This window comes from Strigops habroptila, chromosome 2, assembly GCF_004027225.2.
Source record: "Strigops habroptila isolate Jane chromosome 2, bStrHab1.2.pri, whole genome shotgun sequence".
Taxonomy (NCBI): Eukaryota; Metazoa; Chordata; class Aves; order Psittaciformes; family Psittacidae; genus Strigops; species Strigops habroptila.
The window spans coordinates 122,680,876-122,707,399 of NC_044278.2; the positions used below are offsets into that span (position 1 = coordinate 122,680,876).

The 26,524-nt window shown below is 50.2% G+C and overlaps 2 protein-coding genes across 2 annotated transcripts; one reads left to right on the forward strand and one right to left on the reverse strand.

The window, feature by feature from the left end:
- Positions 1–3,717: 3,717 nt before the first annotated feature.
- Positions 3,718–4,692, reverse strand: LOC115604479 (olfactory receptor 52K2-like). Its single transcript, XM_030477604.1, has one exon. It carries the CDS (start codon positions 4,690–4,692, stop codon positions 3,718–3,720), a length of 975 nt encoding a protein of 324 aa, XP_030333464.1.
- Positions 4,693–15,049: 10,357 nt separating this feature from the next.
- LOC115604480 (olfactory receptor 51H1-like) lies at positions 15,050–16,006 on the forward strand. Its single transcript, XM_030477605.1, has one exon. The coding sequence runs from the start codon at positions 15,050–15,052 to the stop codon at positions 16,004–16,006; it is 957 nt and encodes a 318-aa protein (XP_030333465.1).
- Positions 16,007–26,524: the final 10,518 nt, after the last annotated feature.

The window sequence follows — 26,524 nt, forward strand, 5'->3', positions numbered from 1 at the left end:
CGGATTCCTGCGATGGGCACAGCATAGGGAGTTCCTCCAGATCTGTAAAGCAAAAAGTGGTCTCAGAAAGTGCTCTGGGATGATAAATGTGATCATGAAATGGCCTTTGCTGCTCTGTCTTCACTCTGTCCTTCAGCCATGAGGGAAACCTGCAGAACTGGGTGGTAGTAAGAGGAAAAGATTAACTCCTGAGGTTTTATTCTGATGGGAGAAGCTTGAAGGTTAATAGAGAAACTCCTGGGAACCATCTGGGGAGACAAGGAGAAGAGTCCAAGCATGGTGGGTGGCAGCATCTGCCCAGTCATTTGTGCCCAAACTGTGCTCCTGCTTCTGCTGCTTCTCCCCACACAGTGGCCAGGACCAGGCCGGTGGTGACCACCCCAGGCCCCTGTCCTTTCCTGGATGATCATCCACCAGCAGCTTCATAGCGAGCAGCAAGTGTGGGGTGGCCCCTGGCGGACAAGTCCCATGCCAGGGACAGCATGGAGTAAGATTCACATGTGAAAAGCCCCACAACAGGGTCATTTAGGCTGAAATTAACACTAGACATGGGCAGTGTGGCAGCAGTGGAAGCAGCAGGGAGGGAGGTTCAGGGTAGCAATCAAGAAGATTTTGGGAGGCAACTGATGAAACAGCATCTGAAGGTTTCAAACAGAGCTGCAGGTTTTGTAGGCTTTGAACCCTCCATCGAACTACGTCTCAGCCCCAGGTCTGGGCTTGCTGCAGGAGCTGCTGGCTGGAAAGCCTGGTCAGGACAGAAGCGCTTACCTTCTGAGCTACATGTGTGTGAATCGGGACGCTGGTGATGGTCTGCATCTCCCACCTGGATGCCTTGGGTACCTGTGGGCATCCCAAGTGGCTGGAGACATCCAAGTAGAGTCAGTGGAGCAACAGGCAGCCTTCCAGTGCCTAAAGGGGCTACAAGAAAGCTGGAGAGGGGCTTTGGACAAGGGCCTGGAGGGACAGGCCAAGGGGAATGGCTTTAACCTGCCAGAGGGGAGATTGAGATGAGCTCTGAGGCAGAAGCTCTTCCCTGTGAGGGTGCTGAGGCGCTGGCACAGGGTGCCCAGAGAAGCTGTGGCTTAGACATCATGCACTCATGCACACGAGCATTTGTGGCCACCTACCTCCAGGCACTGACGTGTGTCCGAATCCAGAGCCTCGGGTGCCTACAGCCAAGGCAAGGGGTGTATTTGCTTCCAGAAGTTCTCTCCTGCACCAGGGCCTGGCACAGGAAGGTTTTCAGTGTGGTGGCAGCAGCACAGAAGAGCCCTGATCATGGGACATGGTGGCCTAGGAGAGGGAAAAGCAGCACAGAGGAGCTCTGCAGCCTAAGCCAAGGTTCTGGTCCTGGTGTGAGGGGAAGGACGAGCACAGGTACCTGTGTCACATGTAGGGCTGTCACCTGCAGCAGTACATCTCTGCGTGCAGCAACGTGGGGTGTTAATCCAGCCTCTGGAAATTCCCTAAGGGACAGCGGATGGGAATAGGCAGAGATCAGGTTGTGTGTCCTGTGAGGACATGGAGATTGTCAACACTGCTCCAGCCTCTGTCATTACCACTCCCCCTCAGTGTCACTCCGCTGGCTCTCAGGGTGATGGTGCTCTCCAGAGCCTGGCAGTGCCCGTGAGACTGATGCACAGAATGTAAACTGGAGAAATCCATCTCAAATGGAGAAAAAGTCCTTTGGTTGGGCCAGAGAGAGAGAAATGCTTTGGAAACTCTGGGTTTCCACTCTTGTCTGCACTCAGAAGCAACACAGCAACTGGGATGACTCTTGAATCCCCGAACAGTGCTTGTGCAAGACCTGAAGCAGGGAGGTGGGATCTCACAGCAGGTCCTGAGCCTTGGCTGCATCAGGCAGTTCATAGGTGAGAGCGATGCCTACTGATCATGGAATCGCAGACTGGTTTGTGTTGAAGGGACCTTAAGATCATCCAGTTCCAATCCCCTGGCATGGGCAGGGACACCGTCCACTAGAGCAGGTTGCTCCAAGCCCCTGTGTCCAACCTGGCCTTGAACACTGCCAGGGATGGGGCAGCCACAGCTTCTCTGGGAAAAGTCTGTGCCAGCACCTCAGCACCCTCACAGGGAAGAGCTTCTGCCTCAGAGCTCATCTCAATCTCCCCTCTGGCAGGTTAAAGCCATTCCCCTTGTCCTGTCCCTACAGGCCCTTGTCCACAGCCCCTCTCCAGGTTTCCTGTAGCCCCTTAGGCACTGGAAGCTTTCAAGTCCCTTCCAACCCAATCCATTCTATGATTCTATGAAAGGAAGGCAATGTTGTGCTTCCCTGAAAGGAATGGGAAGAGCTGTACCAAGCCTGGCTGCGTGCCCCATGGAAGGGGATGGTTAGGTCATACTGGGAGCAGTGGATCCTACCCAGTTAGCATCAGACACTGCAGTGGAGGCAAACCGTATAACTGGAGAATAGATCCACTGCCTGGCAGGCTCCAAGCAGTGCACCTACCACTGGTGCTTCCCAGCCCCAGCCTGGACCAGGACCCTGAGGCTCGGGTTCGAAGGGTCTGGTGTCCACGTCAGGCAGGACAATCTGTGCTGTACTTCAATTGTTGGGCAGTGTGTAGTTTGTACTGTTGTCAAGGGGGATGATGGTGGTGGGGATACGGCTGTACATAGTCCAGAAGGCACCCAAGGGCAGCAGGGTCAGGAGATGCTGAAAGAATTTAGTCTATACCCACCAGCTTGGTTTAGTGTTCACCACAGCTCCTTTAACTCCCCTTTCCCCTCTAGCTTGGTGCAGGACACATGCAGGACCTCAGACTTCCCTCAGAGACCAGACTCCTGTGCCTTGATTTCCATGGGCTGAAGGCACAAGGAGAGCTGGATCCATGTGTGGTGTCAGGAGATGAGTTTTCATCATAGCTGAATTCAGGTACAGCTTTGCTGAGGAGAATGAGAGGAGCTTAGTCCCTAATCTTTGCTTTCTGTCTTTAATCCACACTCCTGCTCGTTGCCTCCAGGCTGGAGCTCCAGATTGGAGCTTCCCAAAATCTCATTACAGGTGCTTATATGCTTAGGGAAGAGACACAGCACAGAACATCAGGGAGTCTCATTAAAATATTGGGGAAAGAGAAACCTGTAGAACAATGTTTCATGGCTGATGCTGTTTTGATGTTTCTAAGAAGAAAGGAAAAAAACCTCACGTCACCCTGCAGGACTTCAGTGTGACCTAGAGACCCTGTTCTCAAGCAAGCTGGCTTTTTGTGACTGCTGCAGATGCTTCAGGAAGGCTTCAAGACAGGACTGGGAGGAAAACACTGTTTGGGCCAATATATTGGGATGAGTGTGTGTACGTCTGCACAACCCACACTCCTCCCTCATAGCCAGGCACCAAGATCAGGCAGCTGCTAAAAACTAGTGAATAAATGTGAATAAAGTGAATAAATGGAGAGTTACAGGTGGGGTGAAAAGGGTACTTGGGGAGGATGAATGCACAAGGAACCCAAAGTGGAAACAGTCTTTTATCAAGAGCTGAGAAGGAGAGTGATGAGGTGGTACAGAACTGAGGTGATACAGAATAGACACAATTTATCTTTCTGTTATGAACAGGAACATAGAATTCACTTGCTATAAAGAATGTTTCACTAGTCAAACTTTCTGTGGTGCCTCCAGCTTTCAGGGTTTGGCCAAGATGAGGAAGGGACCATCCTGCTGCCGTTGTTCCCTGATCCAAACCCCATTCCTTGCCACCTGGAATTAGCGATGGGCTGAGGTCAGGACCTGGGCTGGAGGCTGGATCCCTTTCTGCCAGATCAGGCTCAGCACCTGCTCCCGGATGGGCCTGGTCCTCATCCCATAGATGAGACGGTTGAGCATGGGAGGCACCAGCAGGTAAAGGTCAGCCGCCAGGACACAGGGGTGCACGGGAATGCTCTGGCCCCAGTGCTGAGTGTAGGAGGAGAAGAGCCTGGGCAGGTAGAAGAGCAGGATGACTCCAATGTGGGTGCCACAGGTGCCAAAGGACTTGAGACGAGCCTCCCTGGAGGAGAGGCCTGTGACCTCCCTCAGGATCAGCACGTAGGAGACAGCGATGAGGATGGAGTCCAAGCCCACAATGACGGTGGCAGCCGTGATCCCATAGATGCTGTTGGGCTGGATGTCCCCACAGGCCAGCTTCACCACTGACATGCACTCACAGTAGGAGTGGGGAATGACGCGGGGGCCGCAGTAGGACAGGGTGGTCACCATGCATGTCAGAGGGATGATGATCACAATGTCACATACTGCAGCAGCCAGACCCAGCTTGGCAATGGTGGAGCCAGTCAGGATGGCAGAGTAGTGCAGGGGCTTGCAGATGGCCAAGTATCTGTCCAAGGCCATGGTGAGCAGGACCCCTGATTCTGCCATGGAGAAGCTGTGGATGAAGAACATCTGGGCCACGCAGCCCTCAAAGGTGATCTCATGGGAGTGGAACCAGAAGATGCTCAGGAACTTGGGCACGATGGAAATGGTGAGCATGAGGTCAATAGCAGCCAGCATGGAGAGGAAGTAAAACATGGGCCAGTGCAGGTTTGGGTCCATCCTAATCACCAGGAGGAGTGTGATGTTCCCCAGCACTGCCATAAAATACATGGTGCAGAATGGGAAGGCAATCCAGAACTGAGCATCCTCCAGCCCAGGAATGCCTGTCAGGATGAAGGATGAGGGACTGGAGTGATTTGGGTAGGACATGAGGCAGTGTTGCAGAGCTGGAAGGGAAGACACAGGGACAGCTGACATAGACAATGCCAACAGGGAGAGGAATGAGCTGTAACAAGCCCTGCTGTGGACTCCAGTCACAGACAGAACACCCCTGCCTGTCTGCTCAGGCTCACAGACCCGATGATCATTATGGGTCCCTTCCAATTTGAGATATTCTGCATGATCCTCCTGTCTCTTAACCAGGTACACTCAGTCCCATCATTGCCAAGACCCAGACTCACATGGTCTTAACCTGAACATTTGGGGTTATCTTACCTCTCCTCTGATGCTGGCCTCTGGCTGTTATCTCCAGCCCTCCCTTCCATAGCCTGGGAGTTACGAGCTAGAAGCTGAGTACATGTAGTTGCCATCAGTACAAAACCTAAGGTGGGAGAAGGGGGAAGATCCAGAATACTTTGAGGATGCAGCTCAGCAGGACTCTGGTCACCAACACACCTCTCAGATGCAAACCAGACCTTCTAGGGTGAGGTGTCCCTGCCCATGGCAGGGTTGGAATTGGATGATGTTAAGGTCCTTTCCAACCCAAAGCAGCCTGTGAGTCTATGATTGTCCCTGTTTTACAGGGGAAATGGGGGCACTGAAGGGTTAAACCAGCTGCTGGAAGTGCAGGAATTAGCTGCACGTTTCTCAGGCACTTGTAGCCTGCTTTTCCCAGCGCACCAGAGAGCCAGACTTCATTTCCTTGGCTTTCCAGACATTTGACTTCCCTGACCCCTGAATAGTTTAATCTCTTCCAAAGTGCTTCAAGTCCTCCAGATGACACAAACCAAGAGTCATTTCAGTCAGGGTTATTTGCAAGGTAAGGGCAAACACTGCAAAGCCAATAGTGAAAACACTGCCAAGACTTGTTATTTGTAATAGCTCATTGCAAAGAGGACTCTGTGTCTGGCCAGATACCTCAGCTGTGAATTCAGGGAGGCAGAAGCCAGTCCAGCAGCAAATGTGTCTCGTGGCAGGATTATTTATGTGGAAAGGGCAAACACATCTGAGATCCTGTAATCTTGTGCTTGGAAAGAAAGCAGATCCTCCTTCCTTCCTCTCTGTCACAGGTGGCTGATGTCCAATCTCATGTGCTGCTCTGGGCAGTGGTACCTGTACTTCATCAGGTATACTAAAGCTACCAGGTTATTAAATAATGCTGCTCAACCACCATCAGACTCAGTTCTTACTGGGTTCTTTTATGTATGTGCATCACATGCTGTGCCAGTCCCGTTCCTTTAGCAGGGTCTGGTTTCTTGGGTGCACTTAAACACAAGAAATACCAAGGAATCAACCTTGCTGGTTCAGTCTCTGACCAGCCCATTTGGGTCACGTAAAGAAGCTGTCCCCACTGCACTTGTTCCATCCATGTTACACCTCCTCTATATTCCCTGCATCCTCCTCTTGACATGCCCTGTGCCAGCAAAGGTGCCCCCAGACGCCAAAAATACACCCAGGGTGACATGCGTCTAGTGCCACATGCTGTATGAGCATCACACCTCGAGGTCTTCTCTTTCACCTCCTCAACCCCAATCAGCCTTGCATGGACCTCTCCTACCACCAGCCCAGAACAGCAGAGTTGCAGTCTGCATACAAATGCCATGCAGGACACTGCATAGGCAAGTATCGTATATGATACATACAAAATATGCAAGCATATCTTACTGCAAATGCCAGTAAGATATTGCTGTTATTTTGGCTGGTACATGCAACAGCCGGGATGGAAGCAGCACTTTCAGACTTGCTGCTGCTCCAGTGGGCCTGTTGACACACTCCTGAGCATTTTCTTTCTGCTTCATTGGCATGAAAAGCTGATTGAGTTTTATTTGTGCAATCAAGTAGCAGTAATTTGTAAAGTCACAAGTTTTGCTCATTGCAATGGTCAAACCCGGAAGATTTTTGAGATGAGGCACCTTGACCTCAGCTTCTCATTAGATTCGCTGCAAACTTGTTGTAATTTATTTATAAACAGTGAAACAGGTTAAAATCCCCTCAGAGGACGAGATGCTCAGTATTGAACACAGTGCAAATGGAGCTGAAATCTTTGATTCCTTCCATACTGGCAAAGCTTCCCCTGACTCTGTAAGGAGTGAAGAGGTGCTGGTGCTCAAAGTTGAGATTTTAACTCTTTTCTCACTCATTTTTGCCAGCTCTGCCGCTGCTGCTAAGCAATAACCACTAAATTTACCAGATATGGTACATATCTGGTAAATTTACCAGATAGTAAAGTACATATCTTGAGCCCCTAAAAACCATACAGACAGCTCCTTTTGCAACCACATGCTGATCCAATGGTGCCAAGAGCCACCCTGCACTCCTGCTCAGCGTACAGCCTGCCATGAAACAAAGCTCCCCTGGATTTTGGGTTTAATAGAGCTAGATTCTCTAATTCCATGATTCCAGAGTAATCATCCAGTCCATATCCCTTCCCCAGCATAATCATAGAATGGTTTGGGTTAAAGGGAGCTTAAAGCTCCTCCGATTCCAATCCCCTGCCACGGGCAGGGACACCTTCCACTAGAGCAGGTTGCTCCAAGCCCCTGTGTCCAACCTGGCCTTGAACACTGCTGGGGATGGGGCAGCCACAGCTTCATTCAAAAGTCATCTCTGATAAGAAACATGCACAACCCATTGCAAACCATCCATCCTTTCCCAAATCATCTATTTCAGAGCATTTTCCTAGTGTCAAGCCTGTATCTCACTGGAGCTCATGATTTTGTCCTTTCCATAAGGGAGAAGAGCAGATTATTACCTTCCTTGTGGTGTCTGCCATCTTCTTCAGGTTTGTACAAGCAAGAAGGACAGGGCCAGAGCTATGATCAGGTAATTGCAGGTCTTCAGAGGTGACTGGATTAGCACATGCCACACCTATGTGATAACAGCTTGTTTGAATCCATTCAACCTAGGAACAGGTTGCAGCCCAATAAGTAGCACTGCTGTAATTAACCTGTGCTGGAAGCAGACTGAGGTTATGACTGGCAGTGCTCTACCACAATAGTCACTTAATGTGGGATATTTAGAAGTAATAAAATAGCTCATAACTCAAGAAGAGCTGAAGCCCACTTAGATGTATTGAGATACTTGCATAGTGGCTTTCTGGATGGATTGCTTTATATACCAGCTCAATTTGGCTGAAGCTTGAACTTGGCTCGGAGCTTGGCACCTTGCTTCAAAACCCTGGCGTAACACCAGATTGAATTAATAAAATCATCTACCCCTCTCACCTGGATGATGTGACCCTGTTGTACCATCACCTTCAAATACTGCTTCTCTCTCACACAACCAAACAACCCCTCAAGCTGTCAAAAGGACTTGCATGGAAGTATTTATACATCCTAAGGAACCTGATTACCCTAATCACTCACTGCTGAGGCCTCACAGACTGTAATCATCACAGAGGAGAAACTGCTGCTTGGGAATAATCAGGAATAGCAACGGTTTGCAAACAAACCCTCTCCTCTTTCCCCGCAGGGGTTATGTGTCTCGGCAGTGCCAAATAGATCTTGGGTCTATAAGCAGGGAAGATTTTCGTTCTGGGTGGGCAAATACCCCTCTGGGCATGAGTGGCTGTTTGCTGGTACACAGCAGTGAGTATGTCCTTCAGGCTTAATCCTGTTGGCATAAAACTCACTTTGGATTTGGATCCAGTGTCGCTGCGCTCCTTCTGGGGCACAAGGTAGCAGCTGGATTCTTAGGGCTGTGTTTTAATACCCTCTTTTATCTGAGGCTCCTGAAGCATCCATGAACTTCAGGAAATGCTTTGTAAATGAGTGCTGATCCTTTGGACCTAATTTAGGTATCCCCTGTCCTTGCGGTCTGTGAGGGTGGAGGTCATGTATGAACCACAGGTGATCATCATGGTTCTTTTCATCCTGAAGTTGGATCTGTTGTCTGTAGGTCTCTCGTAACTTAGGATCTTGAGGACAGTGTAGAGCTTGGCATCTAAGGAGGAGAGACAGAAGGTATTTGGGACCTGCATCTCCCACATCTCCATCATCCTTCTGCATTTCTCTCATCAGTAATCCACAGGTTTGCTTGTCGCATTGCCTCTCACAAGCACATCTTGACGGCCAGTTTCTACCTCCGATTCCCCCTCTCCCATAAACCCCATTGTATATGGTGTCCAAACCAAGCAGATCATAGAATCCCAGACTGGTTCGGGTTGAAGGGACCTTAAAGCTCTTCCAGTTCCAACCGCCTGCCACAGGCAGGGACACCTACCACTAGAGCAGGTTGCTCCAAGCCCCGTCCAACCTGGCCGTGAACCTTGATCTGTGCCCGGGTGCTCATCGTGTTTTCTCTCAAGAAAATCTAAATTCGTGCATCCCATCCACATACAAATTCATGGCTCCAAACAAGGGACCACAGGGATTAACCCCAGACACATTAATTCTGCAGGATGTACATGATCCACTTTGAATAACTCCCACCTCTTCTCCCGGATCTTTCCAACTTAATGACCTGAGAACTGGGAGAGGACCGTACATATGTGCTGGTACTATTTCAGCTGCTCACTGCCCACAGCAAGCAGCGGAGCCTGCTTAGCAAGCTGAGGAGGATGCTAAGTCCAGAGGTCAGCCTATGAAGCAGTGGAAAAGTTTCAGAGCAGTCAGCTTTGAGTCACTGAGCTGATGGTGAGCAGGAGGTAAACAACATTCTTGTTTGAGACACGCAGGCTGCATTTCTTCTCCCTTTGTGTGCTAAGGAAATGAGCTGAGGAGCCCTCAGGTCCTCTCCAAAGAGCTATGGGTGCTGCTGGACCATTCAGCTGAAGGGGGTGGGAGGAAGAGGGACAAAACCACCTTGTTTTGGCAGGCAACTGGGAAAAGAGTGAGGTTCAGAGTGCCGACCCTCGCTGGGGATGATGCCCACTCCTCAGGCACAGACACAAACCAGCCTGGAGCACAAAACTGCTGCATGTGCCTTGTCCCCCTCCATAACAAGGGCAGAGCACTGACCCCTTCCTCCAGCCCTGTGCACACTGTGGGCTCGGGGGACGAGCTCCTGAGTCTATGGGGAGGAGCACAAAAAACTCAAGCACTGATTTTCTCCCCAGCTTTTCCATTGTGATTGTCCTCATACTACTTGGACGCGGTTTCTGTTGCCTGAGTGATGTATTGCTGTGTGAGGCTGCCGTAGATCTGATTCATAGGTCACTGCTGCGGATGCAGCATGAAGAAAGGATGAAATCCACAACATTTCTGCTGAATTAATCTATCTACCTCATTATTTCCTCCAGGTCTCAGAACACAAAGCGTGCTCTGTGGCACAGCTGGCATGTTTATAAATGTGGGCACTTACAAAAGAAGGGTCTAACGAATTTATGTGCCACAAGTACAAAGTCTGGGCTATTTTACCAGTATATCTGTGGCTGTTGCATCTCTGAGGTGGCTTTTGCAATCAGAGCCCCACAGATAAGAAATACCCACTTTCAGCAACTCGTTTTATGGGTGGATCATTGCCCATTCTGGCTCTCTGCTTGCTCCCCCCAGACTGTTCTCAGCAGCTCTTCCTCCAGCCCAGACACCATGGCCAAGGAGAAGGAATAAACAGTGATTTTTCACACTTGTGGGAGGTTGCCACTTTAGCTGAGCAGGGAGCTGAGCTATTGGGCGTGCTGGGAAGGATGTGAACTGCGTTGGTATGAAGCTCTTTATGAAACCACTATACCCAGAGTAGTAGAGATGGGGGATTTTGGGGCAACTTTGCAATGCTGACTATCCTGGGCTGCACCAAAAGAAGCATGACCAGCAGGTCGGAGGTGATTCTGCCTCTCTGCTGTGCTCTGGGGAGACCCCACTTGGAACACTGTGTCCAGTTCTGGTGTCTTCAACATAAAAAGGACATGAAGTTGTTTGAGCAAGTCCAGAGGAGGCCATGAGGCTGATCAAGGGCTGGAGCACTTCCCGTACGGAGACAGGCTGACACCATTGGGGCTGTTCAGCCTGGAGAAGAGAAGCTGCGTGGAGACCTCAGAGCAGCTTCCAGTGTCTGAAGGGGGCTACAAGGATGCTGGGGAGGGACTCTTCATCAGGGACTGTAGCGATAGGACAAGGGGTGATGGGTTTAAACTGAAGCAGAGGAAGTTCAGGTTAGACATAAGGCAGAAGCTCTTCCCTGTGAGGGTGCTGAGGTGCTGGCACAGGGTGCCCAGAGAAGCTGTGGCTGCCCCATCCCTGGCAGTGTTCAAGGCCAGGTTGGACACAGGGGCTTGGAGCAACCTGCTCTAGTGGAAGGTGTCCCTGCCCATGGCAGGGGGTTGGAACTGGGTGATCTTAAGGTCCTTTCCAACCCAAACCATTCTATGATTCTATGATTCTATGAAGTGATAAACTGGACAGTAAATTTCAATATAGATTCATTAAAACTGAGCTGCTCTGGCAAAACACAGCCCTAACTTTGTACAATGTTTTGTATGATCTGTCCATTCCCACTCAGAAACAGGCATTATCTGAGTTATAAGTGGAGTTAATAAGTGTCGGAGTTATAACTGATGACTCCTTGGGAACATCAGAGTCGCACCCAGTCACTTCTTCACTCCAGACTCCTCTCCTTTCCTTGTCATCACCACAGGTTCCACTCAGTCCCCTCAGCAAAGGGATGGTTGTTGCAGGTCAGGGGGTCAGTACACAGCAGTTCCTCTCTGCTACTCCTTCCTTCTTGCTCATTTCCAGTGCTCCATGGGCTGATCCATAGGCTGTGGTCCTTTGGGGGATGTGCCTACTCCAGTGTGGATCCTTCATGGACTGTAATCCCTCCAGGATCTATCTGTGATGGGCTTCTCCATGGGCTTCAGTCTCTTTGGGATGTGCCTGCTCCAGTGTGGGTCCTCCAAAGCCCCCAGTGGGAGTGCTTCCACCACCATGGAGCACCTCCTATTGCTCTGACCTTGATGTTCCCTATGCTGTTCCTCACTCTTTGTTCACTCCTCTCTCAGTCTGACATTTTCTGCCCTTTCTTAAATATGTTTCCACAAACACCTCTAACTGGCTCAGCTCTGGTTCAGGAGGTTGGAACTGGATGATCGCTAAGGTCCCTTTCAACTCTAACCATTCTGTGGTGGGTCTGTTACTGATGTAGCTGGAACCGTCCATGTCTGGCACAGGGCAGCCCTGGCCTCCCCCTGCAGCCCCTCTTCTACCAAACCCTTCCCATCCACACCCAGTACACTCCCCACACACATCTTGAGCTGCTGTTATAGATACTGTTTGCTTTGTGGTGTGTGGATAATAAGTTAATTTGTTCCTAACTCAGGAAATGAAGCTCTTAATCAGATTTGTGCTGGAAATTTCTGCTTCCACAAACTGCCGTTAATCTGGTCCTCCCTGAAATAATTTCCTAAATTATAGGCAGTGAATAAATGCCAGAAAAAGAAGACACAGAGAAAAAGTGAATAGTAGGTGAAAGTGTTTTATAGTGTCTGTCTGTCTCATCCTGCCTGGGATGCACTGGGATGCGCTGCAAGGAAAGGAACAAGTTGCAGCTCAGTGTTAACTCCTGAAGGGCTCTGACTACATCCATAAAACCATCAATGTGATGAGCTTGTGTTGCCTTTTATGACAGCACTAGAGCTTGTTGCATAGAGTATGTTTGCTCGACAATTTGCTGTCATAAAACATTGTTATTTGTGTTGAGACAGTGGCTGAGAGCCTGCCAAAGGCTAAGGCAGCGCACTGCAGAGTCAAAGCAGCACATTCCCTGTTTCCAAAGCCACCAATCCAAGCCAAGGGAAGTCTGGAGCTGGGCGCAGTTCAAGGGCAGTTCTGTCACCAGAAATTGTCACTGAAATCAGGATCCTCCTCTGTACCCGTCTGGTCCTTACCCCGCAGATGAGGGGGTTGAACCCCAGGCTGGAAGGACCTCAAGGATCATCTGCTGCACGGGGGCACCCAGAAGGTGGAAGGCACCAGGTCCCAGACTGCAGAGGTTTCACAGAGCAAGACAAGACTAAGGAATTTTCTGAATACACATTTTTGCCCAATTTCTTTCTTTTTTTCCCACCCAAACTGCTTCACCCCCTTTGTCACCCTCTGCTGTGTTTCCTAAGACAGGGAAACCTGCATGTAGCCAGTCCCACGGCGTCTCACCCCTGAGGAGCACAGAACTCGCTGTGCTCTGGGTGAGACCCATGGGGTTTGCTCTGGCTGGGTTAAAGGCAGCTCCCCAGCCCTGTGCAGTGCCTGCCCGCGGCACTGAGCACCACAGGCTGACCTTGGTTCCCAGCCCCTGTCCTCTGCTGTCACCAGGTAAGTACGGGGTGGGCTGCCGGAGGATGGCAGAACAGGGATGCTTTTCCTCTGTAAGGACAGTTTGTTTGAGGGCATCAGAACAAGGATTTACAAGAGTCTTTGGCAGAAACAACAAAGCAGCATATTGGAAAAGTGCTGGGAGCAAATTGCTTTACTAAATATTACTTTTGATCTTATATATGGGCTTGATACGAAAAACCACTCAAAAAACTGACCTTGGTCAATAATTATACATTTCCTTCATTCTCTCAAGTGCTGCACAAAAAGGGTGTGTGAATTCATTTCGTAGAATCACAGACTGGTTTGGGTTGGAAGGGACCTTAAAGCTGATCCAGTTCCCTGCCCTGCCATGGGCAGGGACACCTTCCGCTGTGATGACAGCCTGGGGCCAGGGAGCTCCTGGCTGGGGAGGGAGGAGAGGTGGGATGAGACCTGGAGATCAGCCCTGGGAATGAAGGATCAGCCTTGGCCTTGCTGGTCCTGCCAGGCAGAAGCATCTGGACAGGAGAGGGAAGGGGGGATGGAGGGGGAGATGAAGGCAGAGAAAGGTCAATGTTTGTGCTGAACCAAATGCGATCAGACGACAAAGAGATAACATCTCCCTCCGCTTTGAGAAGGAGCCCCATTATATGTGGCTCTCTATTGATTCCTTCCCTTTTAGTGTAAGTATGGAAAAATGTATAATGTTTCAGGGTGCTTTATCAGCTAAACCTGCAGGTCAATTAACCAAGCCACTCTGATGGATTTGCGTTTTCCAGCTGCCAGAAGGGTTAAATGGAAAGGAAGAAATTCAGAGGTTCAAATAAGACCGAGAACCTGAAGTGGTGCTTTGTCTGTCTGAGGCCATTAGGAAACCAACAGGAAACCACCAGCTTTCCTGGGCAGCTTAACTGTCCCAGGAGCACGAGCACCAGATGTGGTGCTCAACCACAGGAGACTGGGAAGGCGGGGGAGATTTCCAGAGGAATATTCCAAACAGGCTTCTCTTCCAATGCAGTTGAATTCAGTGCATTTTAAAGGCACCAGCTCAACAGCTGGTCACAGCAGCACATCCTCTGCTCTCGCCACCAAGAAGACCTGCATGTCTCTATTCATCTGGAATTCATCTGTTTCACATACATGAGGAGCACAGAACGATTAAGGTTTGTCCTGGACACACATGGACACACTCTGAGACCTCATCTGCTCTCAGAGATAAATAAGTGGAGGTTTTGCATGGCCAAAGGGTCAGACCTGAAACCCAGCTCTGCCTGCAGACAGTGGTGCTGTGCTCACGTTGGTGCTGTGCTCTTGAGCAGCTCTTGGTGCAGGTCCTCAGAAACCACTTTAGAGGAAAGAGTCATGTAGGGACAAAGAGCTGACTGACCCTGAAATGAGGGGAAAAAGTGCTCTGGAACTGAACCGAGCAGGGTGGGAAAGGGAGAACTGGGACAGCAAAAGAGGTAACTGAGGGTATAAAGAAAGCCAAGGAGCTGAAGATCCCCTGTTGCTTGTGGGGGGGGGCAAAGGCATTGTAGAAACCTGGAGAGAGGCTTTGGACAAGGGCCTGTAGGGACAGGCCAAGGGGAATGGCTTTAACCTGCCAGAGGGGAGATTGAGATGAGCTCTGAGGCAGAAGCTCTTCCCTGTGAGGGTGCTGAGGCGCTGGCACAGACTTTTCCCAGAGAAGCTGTGGCTGCCCCATCCCTGGCAGTGTTCAAGGCCAGGTTGGACACAGGGGCTTGGAGCAACCTGCTCTAGTGGAAGGTGTCCCTGCCCGTGGCAGGGGGTTGGAGCTGGAGGAGCCTTCAACCCAAACCAGTCTGGGATTCTGTGATTTAAAGGCTTGGGATGGAATACAACTGGGGGAAACATGTTAAATACCTCAGTGCTCTTTATCTTCTGCTATGCACAGCCCGAACAGTGATTCTGGGACTGGTCCACTGTGTCTTTAGGTTGATGTGATGGTTATGAATGAGGGCAGCAGCACAGGGGTTTTTTGACTCGTGGGAGTCTGTCCTCCCAGCACCATTGCAGATGGGGTACATGGGGTGTCTCATAGCAGGGCTTTTATTCCATTAAACTATTATTTCCAGCCCCTCGGACCATCCGTGCTTGAGATGTCATCTTCCAATGGGACTGGGTCCAGTCCCCTGACCTTCATCCTCACCGGCATTCCCGGTCTGCCAGTGAGCAGCTATTGGGTGGCGCTGCCTCTCTGCTGCCTGTACCTCCTCATGCTCCTGGGGAACTGCACCTTGCTCTGGATGATAAAGACAGACCACAGCCTCCATACACCCATGTACTACCTGCTCTCCATGCTGTCCATGGCAGACCTGGGCTTGTCTCTCTCCACCCTGCCCACCATGCTGGCCATTTTCTGGTTTGAGTCCACCTCCCTCTGTTTCGAGGCATGCGTTGTGCAGATGTATTTCATCCACTGCTTCTCTGCCATTGAGTCGGGGGTCCTGGTGGCCATGGCTTTTGACCGCTTCGTGGCTATTTGCTACCCTCTGCTCTACGCCTCTGTCCTGACAAGCTCCCTGATAGTGAAGGCAGGGGGGGTGATCTTCATGCGGGGCATCTGTGTGGTGCTCCCTGTTGCTGTCCTGATTCAGAAGATGCCTTTCTGCAGGTCCCGTGTCCTGTCTCACTCCTTCTGCCTGCACCAGGACATGCTGAGGCTGGCGTGTGGGGATGTCCGGGTCAACAGCTTGTATGGGCTGACTGCGGTGATACTGACCAAGGGCCTGGACTCAATGACCATCGTCCTGTCTTACGTGATGATCCTCAGGACCATCCTGAGCATCGTCTCCCAGGAAGCACGAGTCAAAGCCTTTAGCACGTGCATCTCCCACCTCTGTGCTGTCCTGATCTTCTACATCCCGCTCATCGGCTTGTCCATCATCCACAGGTTTGGGAAGCACCTTCCCCCCCTCACTCACACCCTCCTGGCTGATGCTTATCTCCTGGTGCCTCCTGTCCTGAACCCACTCGTCTACAGCTGGAAAACCAAGCAGATCCGCAGGAGGATCCTCGTCCTGCTCTGCCCGAGAGGGACCCAGCAGCAGATCTAGTCCCAGAGTGGACCAAAGCAGTGCCCCAAAGCCAATATCTCCTCCTTCCTTTCCTCCCCAGACTGGCTGCTCATGGGCAATATCATCGCCTGGAGAAAATCACTCATTCTCCTTCACTTCCCAGGAGAAACCTGTCACCTCTCCTGCAATACATCCCTTTTCCTCTCCATGGAAAGTGGGCATTATAGCAATTCCCACTATTCCTCTTTTGGGATGTCCCACTTCTCAGAAAGCCTGCAGGGCTGGTGTGGCCATGTGGGAAGCTGCTCTCCCTGCAGGTGGGGAGAAAGAAGGCTGCTGAGAGCAGGCTTTGCCAAGAAATCCACCGCTGGAGCAGCAGTTCTGGTCTCTGAAGGAACACAAACAGTGTTGCCAGACTTGTGCTTTTAATTACAATATCCCCATGTCGGCCCATTATATGAAACTGTCAGTTCCCAGAGCAATGTGATGAGGCTTTCATTATACAAATAATGTGATTCATATCTTTGCAGCTATGGAGACAGGACTAATGGCCCATGGACTGTAACCTAAGGACACAAAACCCAGAGAAACGAGCCAGGTGTCACTGCGGGGCCTGCAAGAGGAGTGTTTGGGTTTTGCTGTCTCATGATATCAAATCCTCTGCCTAAAACCCTTCTGGAAACATCACAGGAATCTCTCCCCACCTCCCAGGTTATGTTCCAGATGAGGATGGGCTGGTCTGGAATGGAGGTACAGCGTGCAGCAGGATGCAATGACATCCAAGGTGCTTTTTGTACATTGCCACGTTTCCTTAGGGACACACATGATGTATAAATGACAGCATCAGGTTGTCATTAGAGGAGCCTCCACCGCATCCCAAAGCAACCTACCTCCTGATTAACCATCCTTGTCATCATGTAAAGCCAAATCCCTGTGACCTGGTTGTGTCTGCAGGGTGATGCCAAACCATTTGCTCCTTTCTGCTCCCAAATCAGCACCTTCAGTGGGCTGATCTCCTCCTGTGGGCTACTCAGCCCAACCTTTGCCTCACCCCAATAGCTGAGTGGTCGAGAAGCAGGGTGAAAAGGAGGAGAAAGAGAAACCATGAGCTTGCAGCCCCATCTCACAGGAGGGAGAGTGCTGCAGTGATGCTGCAAGCAGTGCTTGTGCTGGGGGGGGGATGCAGGCAGAGGAAATCACTGATTTCAGTGCAGGCACTTGGCAGGGTCAGTGTCCAGCCATGCAAAGAGCTACAGGGTCAGTGCTGGAGCCTGGGATGTTCTGGCCATTTATCAGCAGGTTCCAGCAAACTGGGAGGTGCTGGACGCTGCCAGGATGCGCTGGGGAGCTTTGGTGGGGGGAAAAAAATGGTGTCTCTCTTTAGCTTTTCATTTGTTCCCCACCCACCCCAGACAGCTCCAAAAGCTGCTTTGGTCAATGTTCTCCCGCTGTGCTCAGTGCTGCTGTGGAGAATCCAAATGGCAATGATCAATTCCACGAACCGGGCACACGCGATTTGGTGCTTTTCTTTTGGCATGAGAGTTACGGGGAAGGTACCTGGGTTTCTCTTTGTTATCATGCTCTGTCTCTTCCAGAGTCCCTTCAGTGTGCTCATTGGGAGGTGCCAAGCACTAAAACCAGCAAGATCCCACGGGTGCTGCTGCACATGCTGCAAAGCATCATGTTAGGCAGATACTGGGAAGGGACTGGTGCCTGCAGGGGAAAGATGCAAAAACAAAGGTGGATGAAGGCAGCTGCATGGCAAATATGAGTGTTCAACATGCAGACACTGTCCCCTGTGGCTGGGAAGCTGCCAAAAGTCTCTCCTGTGTTCTTCCAAGGGTTCATAAAGGAAATGTCTGAAGACAGGGAATCTGTGTGTGTCCAGGTAGTGCCTGCTTAAAGCATGGGGCAGCTTCGGTCTGCCAGCAAGAGGTCAGAAGCCGGAGACCTTCATTATAGCCTCTTCACAAGGTAGTCTTTAGCTGTACTTACATATATAGTTATCTGCAGGGCATATTGTGAGTATAGAAGGATGTTGTTCACTGATCTGCATAAAGAGGCTTTGGAGTCATCATCTGGCTTTTATACAGAATGGCAATAACCTCAGACACTTAAAGAAACACCTCAGGCTGTCACAATTGGTGGCTGTGAAGAACTTGTTAAAGGAATAAATCTGTAGGATATGCAATATGCAAAAGCAGGAGAGCCTCAGCGAGAGAAGAACACGTGGGACTCGCTGGCCAATGCTGAGGAAGGTGAGCCTGTTCTTTTTAAACAGCCCTGCTGTGAACAGTCTGCCCAGGGCAGTGCTGGAGTCACCGTCCCTGGAAGTTGCCTGGAAGGCACCATCCCTCAGTGCCATGAGTTAGTGGTGGCCTTGGCAGTGCTGGGGAGCGGTTGGACTGGATGATCCTGAAGGTCTTTTCCAACCTGGTTGATTCCATTATTAGTTTTTATCTATCCTAAGAGCACCTCACCCACATTACAGGGTAACGTGGCCAGGTACCACACAGCCTCCTGATTCAGGTTCCAGTATAAATGTGCTGCCTTGAGGCGTGCAGGCAATGGCTGTTATGACTCAAACTGAGTCAGCTGAATCCTGTAACTGAGCTTATTTTGGCTGGGTGGTTCTGTTCAGCGATGAGCAGAGCTGAGCATGGGGAGCTGAAGTTGCTGGAGCCTTGGGCTGAAAGCAGCCAACTGCCACCTAGATAAAGCTGAACTTAATTTACAACCTGGGCTTAGTTATGCAGGTGAAGGCTTTGAGACCAGTGCAAATTGGAAGATAAAGGAGATAGATACTTCCTTCTGCAGGGAGCAACAAACCAGAGAGATAAGAAGGAATTGAGAGATAAGAACGAATTTACATCCAGAAAGTGAAAAAACCTTAATGATGGGTTTCCCGCTCTTCATCTTCTGTAGTGACAGGACAAGGGGGAATGGGTTCAAACTGAAAAAGGGTAGATTTGGGTTAGATATAAGGCAGAAGTTCTTCCCTGTGAGGGTGGTGAGGTGCTGGATGCCCAGAGAAGCTGTGGCTGCCCCATCCCTGGCAGTGTTCAAGGCCAGGTTGGACACAGGGGCTTGGAGCAACCTGCTCTAGTGGAAGGTGTCCCTGCCCGTGGCAGGGGTTGGAGCTGGAGGAGCTTTAAGGTGCCTTCCAACACAAACCCTTCTCTGATTCTATAAACGAGGAGACCCCAGACGAAATTTCACCATTGGACCAAAAGACAAGTGTAAGGCTCATGATCAGCATGTGATGGTTGGGTTCATGGAACATCAGGGTATAAAATCCAGGAATTTCTTTGCTCTGGGTCCCTCCCTGGAGGCACTAGCTTGGGCTGCTCCTGTTCCTGTCCCACTCAATTATTACATTATTAGTCTAAGAATCAGCCATAGGGTTTGGGTTGGAAAGGACCTTGAGATCACCCAAGACTCTGCTCCGGGAAACACAGGATTAGGAATTCTCTTTAGCACCCACCATTGCTGCAGCTCCCCTGAGCCCAGCTCTGCTCCGGCTGTCCCTGAGTCACAGCGATTCCCCAGCTTCATTTAATCATTGATAGGACCGTGTGTGTCCCCAGCACCTCTGTTTGCTCCTCTCTGTTTGACTTTCCATTGCCAGCACCCAGAGCAATAATGTACAAACCAATTCTGCTACAAGTGCTTCCCACCTGTCCATCCTGTTTCTTATCTGCATTTGCTCAGCCCTGCGCCTCCATTTGCCACCACACAATTCTCTTGTGCTAGCAAAATGTGTAAACTGGGAACTTCACAGCAGCGCCTTCGCAGCCTGGTGAATACAGGAGCTCTGGTGATGTGAAAGTAAATGATGTCCAGATGCTGCCTCACGTGCGTCTTATTCTGGTCAATATTTGTTTCGTACCAATCTCCTCTTTAAGCCGTGTGTGAAACCTTCCTGCTGAACTGGTCAACCAGGAACTGCCCCTGCAATGGATCCAGCTGGTTTTGTGTTCACTGATTTCACAGGGTTTATCTTCCCAGAAGATGCTGCAGCAGCACAGCTTTCTGCTGTAAAACCTCCTCTGCTGTGCAAGACGTTAAAAATGGGCCCTAAATATGACGTTAAGGGAGTCAACAGACAAACTGGGTCAGATCTAGGATACTCTGGTGATACCACTCAGATACTTCTTTCTTTTTATTATCTTCAGTAGCAACCATTCACATCCTCTGCTTTTGCATCTTGGGGACCCTGTAGCAAATCAATGTGAATGGGGTGATCCTGAGAAGGGTTCTTTGGGAAAGTTTGCTGTATCTTTGGAACGGGACATGGACTAATGTTCTGACTGTGTTTAAGACCACAAAATCCTCTGTTGACATCTCCACACCCATGTGTTTACACATCACCGGCCAGAGCAGCTTTTAGCTCCATGTAAACAGATTTCATACATTAATCTCAACCTTGAGAATGAAGTGGATCATGGCTGAGGCCAAAAATGAATTGGACTTTTTAAGCACACAAAGTGGGACACCATAAAAGAGCTCACAGCTTGTCAAAGTGCTGAGGAAATACCCCAAGAATCCAGCTTCTGGGTTTCCCTGGATTCAGCTGAATTCAGTGTCCCAAATCTGGGACTACATGTGGGTCTGGAGTCCCAGCTCCTGTGACAGTCAGAGGTCAATGAAGCCGACAGAGCTGTGGAGCACATCTGCTCTAATATGTGAGACGCTCTCAGGAAACTTCAAACAAACTCAAACCCCCAACCCCACATCCAGGATAACAAACACTTCATCTTGAATTGCATCTGGTGAATGTGACCCACTGGAGGTGTTTATAGTGCTGCAGGTCATGCCTGAATAAACCCTCAGCTTGTGGCTCACAAGGGCCCTTCAAGAAGCTCAAGGTGGGTTTCAGGATGTGCAGCATAATCCTAGTGTCCAGCTGTGGGAGAAAATGAGGCTTGTGGCTGCTGAGCCTGACCTTGTTGGATTACCAGACCATGCCTGGGAGCTGCTGCTCACTGTCACCAGGGGATGGCTCCCCTGTCCTCCTTCTCCTTCTCCTTCTAATTCTCCTTCTCCTTCTTCTTCTCCTCCTCCTTCTCCTTCTTCTTCTCCTCCTCCTTCTTCTTCTCCTCCTCCTTCTCCTTCTCCTTCTAATTTTCCTTCTCCTTCTCCTCCTCCTCCTTCTCCTTCTAATTCTCCTTCTCCTTCTTCTTCTCCTCCTCCTTCTTCTCCTCCTCCTTCTCCTTCTCCTTCTCCTTCTCCTTCTCCTTCTCCTTCTCCTTCTCCTTCTCCTCCTCCTTCTTCTTCTCCTCCTTCTCCTTCTCCTTCTCCTTCTCCTTCTCGTTCTCCTTCTCCTCCTCTCAGCACCTTGGTTAAACATGGTGAGTCTTGTGGCTCTCTGCCCTACCATTGTATCTCTTCTTGCATAGAGGAGGAGCTTATCCACCCTCATTTAGAAACCCATGAACACATTTCAGTGTGAGGGATGGACCAGATGAGCTCTTCAAGTCCCTTTTGACCAAATTGTCTATGAATTCTAGGATTAGCACAGAACAGACAGCATGAAACTGTAGCATCATCGCTTGGATGGTCTGCAGGGCCCTTAGTTAGGTATTCATCTCTGCCTCCATTGCAGGGTGCTCCATTACTGACTCAGCCACAGCATCCAGAAACTATTCCCCAGCAACAGCAGCATCTTTAATCACCAGACACCCATACTGATGGGTTAGCCTCTGTGGTCTAATCTCCTTATTCTTGTTAGAAACTACATCCCTGTGTTGCAAAGGTGAAGAGAAGCTTCCATGCACCCAGACAAGTTTTGTGTTTTGTCCTCAGGTTCAGTCCTACCTTTCCTGATGCCACCAGCCTCACCAAGCCTGATCTGGTCTAATTCCATGGAAATTGCCTTCAGTGCCTGCACCCCCACCACGTTCTTCCTCAACAAGGTCAGGCTGGTTGTGTGTCCCCATTGCAGTGAATCCATCAGACTAATGATCTCAGAGAAATACTTCATTCCTCCTAACTTTGATAATAGAGAAAGCAGGTGTGGTGACTATCCAAAGACATCTGCATTGTCCTCTCAGGCTCTGGCTTTGTTAAATGCTCTTTAAAAACCTGGAAAGAAAACACTGGCACAGGTTGCCCAGAGGGGTGGTGAATGCCCCATCCCTGGAGACACTCAAGGCCAGGCTGGATGTGGCTCTGAGAAACCTGATCTAGTTGGAGATGTCCCTGCTCCTTGCAGAGGGGTTGGACTGGATGAGCTTTGAAGGTCCCTTCCAACTCAAACTATTCTATGATTTTATGATTCTATGACTCTATAAGATGGCTTCTCTAGGCATAAAGGCCAACAACCTGTGGTACCTGAGTATGGTATCCTGTGGCTGTCCTTGTGGTGCCTCATCTTCTGACCTCTGTGATGATGCTGGACATCACAGGACAATGCCTCAGAGCCCTCAAACCAGCACCTCTCCCATCAGTCTTCCCTGATTCCCACCTTTCCCCTTCTCCTGCAAGGACTTGTGCTTGTGCACAGGCTGCGGAAGCAGCAGGAGGGACACCAACGCAGCTCTGCAGAAGATCTGCAGACCAGATTGTCCAAAAAGCAGAATTTTGGTCACAAATTTGGTTTCCAAGGGGATGTTATTCTCAAAGGAACTGGAAGATCGATGAGCACCAATTCTAATGGATATTTCTCCTTTCACTTCCACCTTTCCTTTTTCCAAAAGCTTTCTTTTGGAGGCTTTTCTGTTTTGAGAAACCATTTCAGATTCACATCTGGTCTGTGCAACAAACAAGAAAAAACCTGTATGTGCAGGAGCAGCAGCAGGATTCTGACTCCATTCAACGTCAGAGTTACTTGTACGTCAGTTATCAAATTCCCTTGATCCTTCCCCAGTCCCTTTTGGAAGCGGAGTCATCTGATGGCGTTTTCTCATTTGCCAGATTGAATTTCAACCAGGTTGATGATGTCTCAGGGATTTATTTTGGAGAAATCATTTTGCAGAACAGCAACATAATGTCATTACTGCCCTCCCGCAGCTCCGCGCTCAGGCCTTGCCACTGTTACCCACATGCTCGCTGCAATATCTTCTTCAAATCATGACTGATTGATAACCTAAAAAATACAAAACATGTTGGTGAGATCAAACCCCGAAGTCTTTTCAAATTGATATTCTGGAATTTATCTTTAAACCTTGCAAGTTTTCTCTTTGAACCTTATGAAATGGGGTGAAGACAAATGTGAAATTCCTGTGTGATGTACAACATGATCCGGCCACCTTGATCCAGATGGGGCCTCGAAACCCTCTGGATTGATTGATTCATTGGCATAGGAAATCTTCCTGTAGAGCAGATAGTGGTTGTTCCTGCCCCCAGCAAGCACCTGGACCCATTTGATCCTGTTTTAGGCACTCAGGGATGCACCTAAAAGTGAAGTGTTCTTTCCACATGTGCTTTCTGGGTTTGTTTTTGGCAAAACAGTGGTGTCTCTGTCACTAATGCCATGTCCTCTCCTTCCACCAGCCACTGCTGTGCTGCTGATGGCAAGCACAAGGAGGCAGAAACCGTGCAGCTGCAGGTTGGCTGGAGAAGTGATTCAGAGCAGCCTGAGGACAAGGACTTGGGGGTGTTGGTCTATGAGAAGCTCCTCATGACCCAGCTTCAGTGTGCGCTTGAGCCCAGAACCCCACCATGTGCTGGGCTGCACCCCCAGAGCGTGAGCAGCAGGTCAGGGAGGGGATTCTCCCCCTCTGCTGTGCTCTGGGGAGACCCCACTTGGAGCACTGCATGCAGTTCTGGTGTCCTCAACATAAGAAGGACATGGAACTGTTGGAGCAACTCCAGAGGAGGCCACGAGGATGATTAGGGGCTGGAGCAGCTCCTATATGCAGACAGGCTGAGAACATTGGGGCTGTTCAGCCTGGAGAAGAGAAGCTGAGTGGAGACCTCAGAGCAGCTTCCAGTGTCTCAAGGAGGCTACAAGGATGCTGGGGAGGGACCTTCATCAGGGACTGTAGCGATAGAACAAGGGGTGATGGGTTCAAACTGAAGCAGGGGAAGTCCAGGTTAAATATAAGGAAGAAGTTCTTCCCTGTGAGGGTGCTGAGGCGCTGGCACAGGGTGCCCAGAGAATCTGTGGCTGCCCCATCCCTGGCAGTGTCCAAGGCCAGGTTGGACGGGGCTTGTAAGGAAGTCCCCATGGAATGATGCTTGTCCAAGAGCCACAGCAATGCTGAGTCTGGGGATCAGGCACACTCTCACTGGGATCACACACCAGCAGTGAGTTTCACAGCTTTGCCTCCACATTCCTTCCCCATCAGGGTTAATTTATCGCATCCCAGGTGTTTTTTCAGGCAGTGTTATCCTGCTGGTGAAGGTTTGGGCCACGCTGTACATGATGCTCTGCATGACACTGTATTCTAGCAACTTACATTCAGGTCATGTTGACCTACTCTCACCTCTCAGCCTCTGAATCACCTCTATCTACCAGCTTTGCTTAACAAAGGAAAATGAAATAGAGGGCTTGCAATGTTTGCAGATACCTCCGGGATTGTTTGATTTTCCACCCCATGCACCAAAAGCAGCTGCTTTGCGGCAGCACTCCCTGTCCTCTGCATTTTCTGGATCCCCACATCCTATTATTCACCCGATGTACCCAGCCAGGCATTAAATATGTCAATGTTTGCCCACACAACGGCTCATTCTCTTCCGCAGGCTGAGGTGGTGGTGACCGAGGGCCGCAGCGCAGGAGATGGGTTGACATCACTTCACTTCACCCTGAGCTTTGTGATGATTTCAATTAAAGACACTATTTTTTCTGCTCAAACAGCCCGGGGGGATCATCCTCTGAACAAGCTGCCATTGGACAGGCCTAAATACAGCTTCAACTCCACATAGGTTCTACTGCCCTGCTCCATGCAGAAGCCCATGCTGCAGTGGCATTGTCTGCCTCTGTAATTCCTTCCAGGCTCTGTGTGGGGTCATCCTGTTGTTCCCAAGGTGGTGAAGTTAAATTAGACAAGTTTCAGGGTGGATGATAGAGCTGGAGACTGCAGTGCTCTGGCAGAAGATTGATTCCTGTTTGCAACTACTGAACAAGGGTTTTGCTTGAAGAGATGTACGAGCAGCAAGGTGGACACTAAACACAGAAACATCCATACATCAGAGCCTGGAGAGCTTGGGACGGTTTTACCCACAGCTGCTGCCTGGTGCTGTCATGGCAGGACACTCAGCAAGGACCAAGAGCCAGTGAAGGTCTCTGCAGATTTGGCAGTTGCACAGAAATACATGAACAGTCACATCTGGGCTTCACCATCTCTTGATCCTCCTTTTCACAGACTACACAAAGCCTTGCAGACAGCTTAGATACCTCAAACACAGAGTGCAGGAGAGCTACTGCTGACACCAGGCACAGCAGTGAAGGCATGGTCCCCTTTCAAGGCTACTTAAACCTCCAGAGTTGAAGGGGTGACGTTTGCAAAGGTCTCTGCAGCAAACTCTGATCCAGAGGGCTTGTTTATCCTCCCCTCTCCCATGCCCATGTACAGCTGCCCCTGACCTGAGTTCTGCCCCATATAAGTCCCTCATGCACTTACTGCAACCCCAAACTGGAGCCTTCCTTCTCCATCCTTCCCCAGGACTTAGGGACATAGTTTAGTGGTGGACGTGGTAGTTTTAGGTTAACGGTTGGACTTGGTGATCTTAAGGATCTTTTCCAACCTAAATGATTCATTCCAACCCTAACTATTCTATGATTCTATGATTCTGTGACTTCCCACCACAAAGCCTGGCCCCATGGCATCCTTCTCCAGCATCTACCCACACCTTTCAGGCCAGGACTGTAGTCCCAACCCCACCAGTTCCAGTATCTTCAAGCACAGCCCTCTCTCACACACAAAGAACAGGGAGCAGCAACAACCGCCCCTGCAAGGAGCTGCTGGATCTTTGGCGTCTACCCCATCACACGTCCCCTGGGTGGTTACCTGCTGCTACAGGCACATCCCTGGAGCTCAGAGGAGAGGGTTTTCCCCTCACAGTAAGTCCCAGCGGAGATCCCAGCGCAGGAGAGCTGCCCAGCTGAGGGCTGTGTGGTCCTTTGGGGGATCTGTCATTAAAGAAGCTGGTCCATGTCCAAGCCCCCCTGAGCTCCTTTCCTCAAAGCTATTTCTGCTCCTCAGTAGATGGCTGACTTGGAAGAACGTTGCTTTACTGCTCGTGATGCCAGAGTTGCTGGTGCCAGCGCTGCTCCATGGGTACCAAGTGAGCGGAGCAGCCTGCCAAGGAGCAGACATCCCTTCTGGGCTGCAATCCGCCTTCCAGGCAGCCGCTGCAGCCAAAGAAACCTGTGTGTGATCAAACAGCATTTGCCTTTTTGAAACTATTTGAAGCAAGGAGGATGGGGACATGGAATGGTTTGGGTTAGAAAGGAGCTTCAAGCTGATCCAGCTCCAACCCCCTGCCACGGGCAGGGACACCTTCCACTAGAGCAGATTGCTCCAAGCTCCTGGGTCCAACCTGGCCTTGAACACTGCCAGGGATGGGGTAGCCACAGATTCTCTGGGCACCCTGTGCCAGCGCCTCAGCACC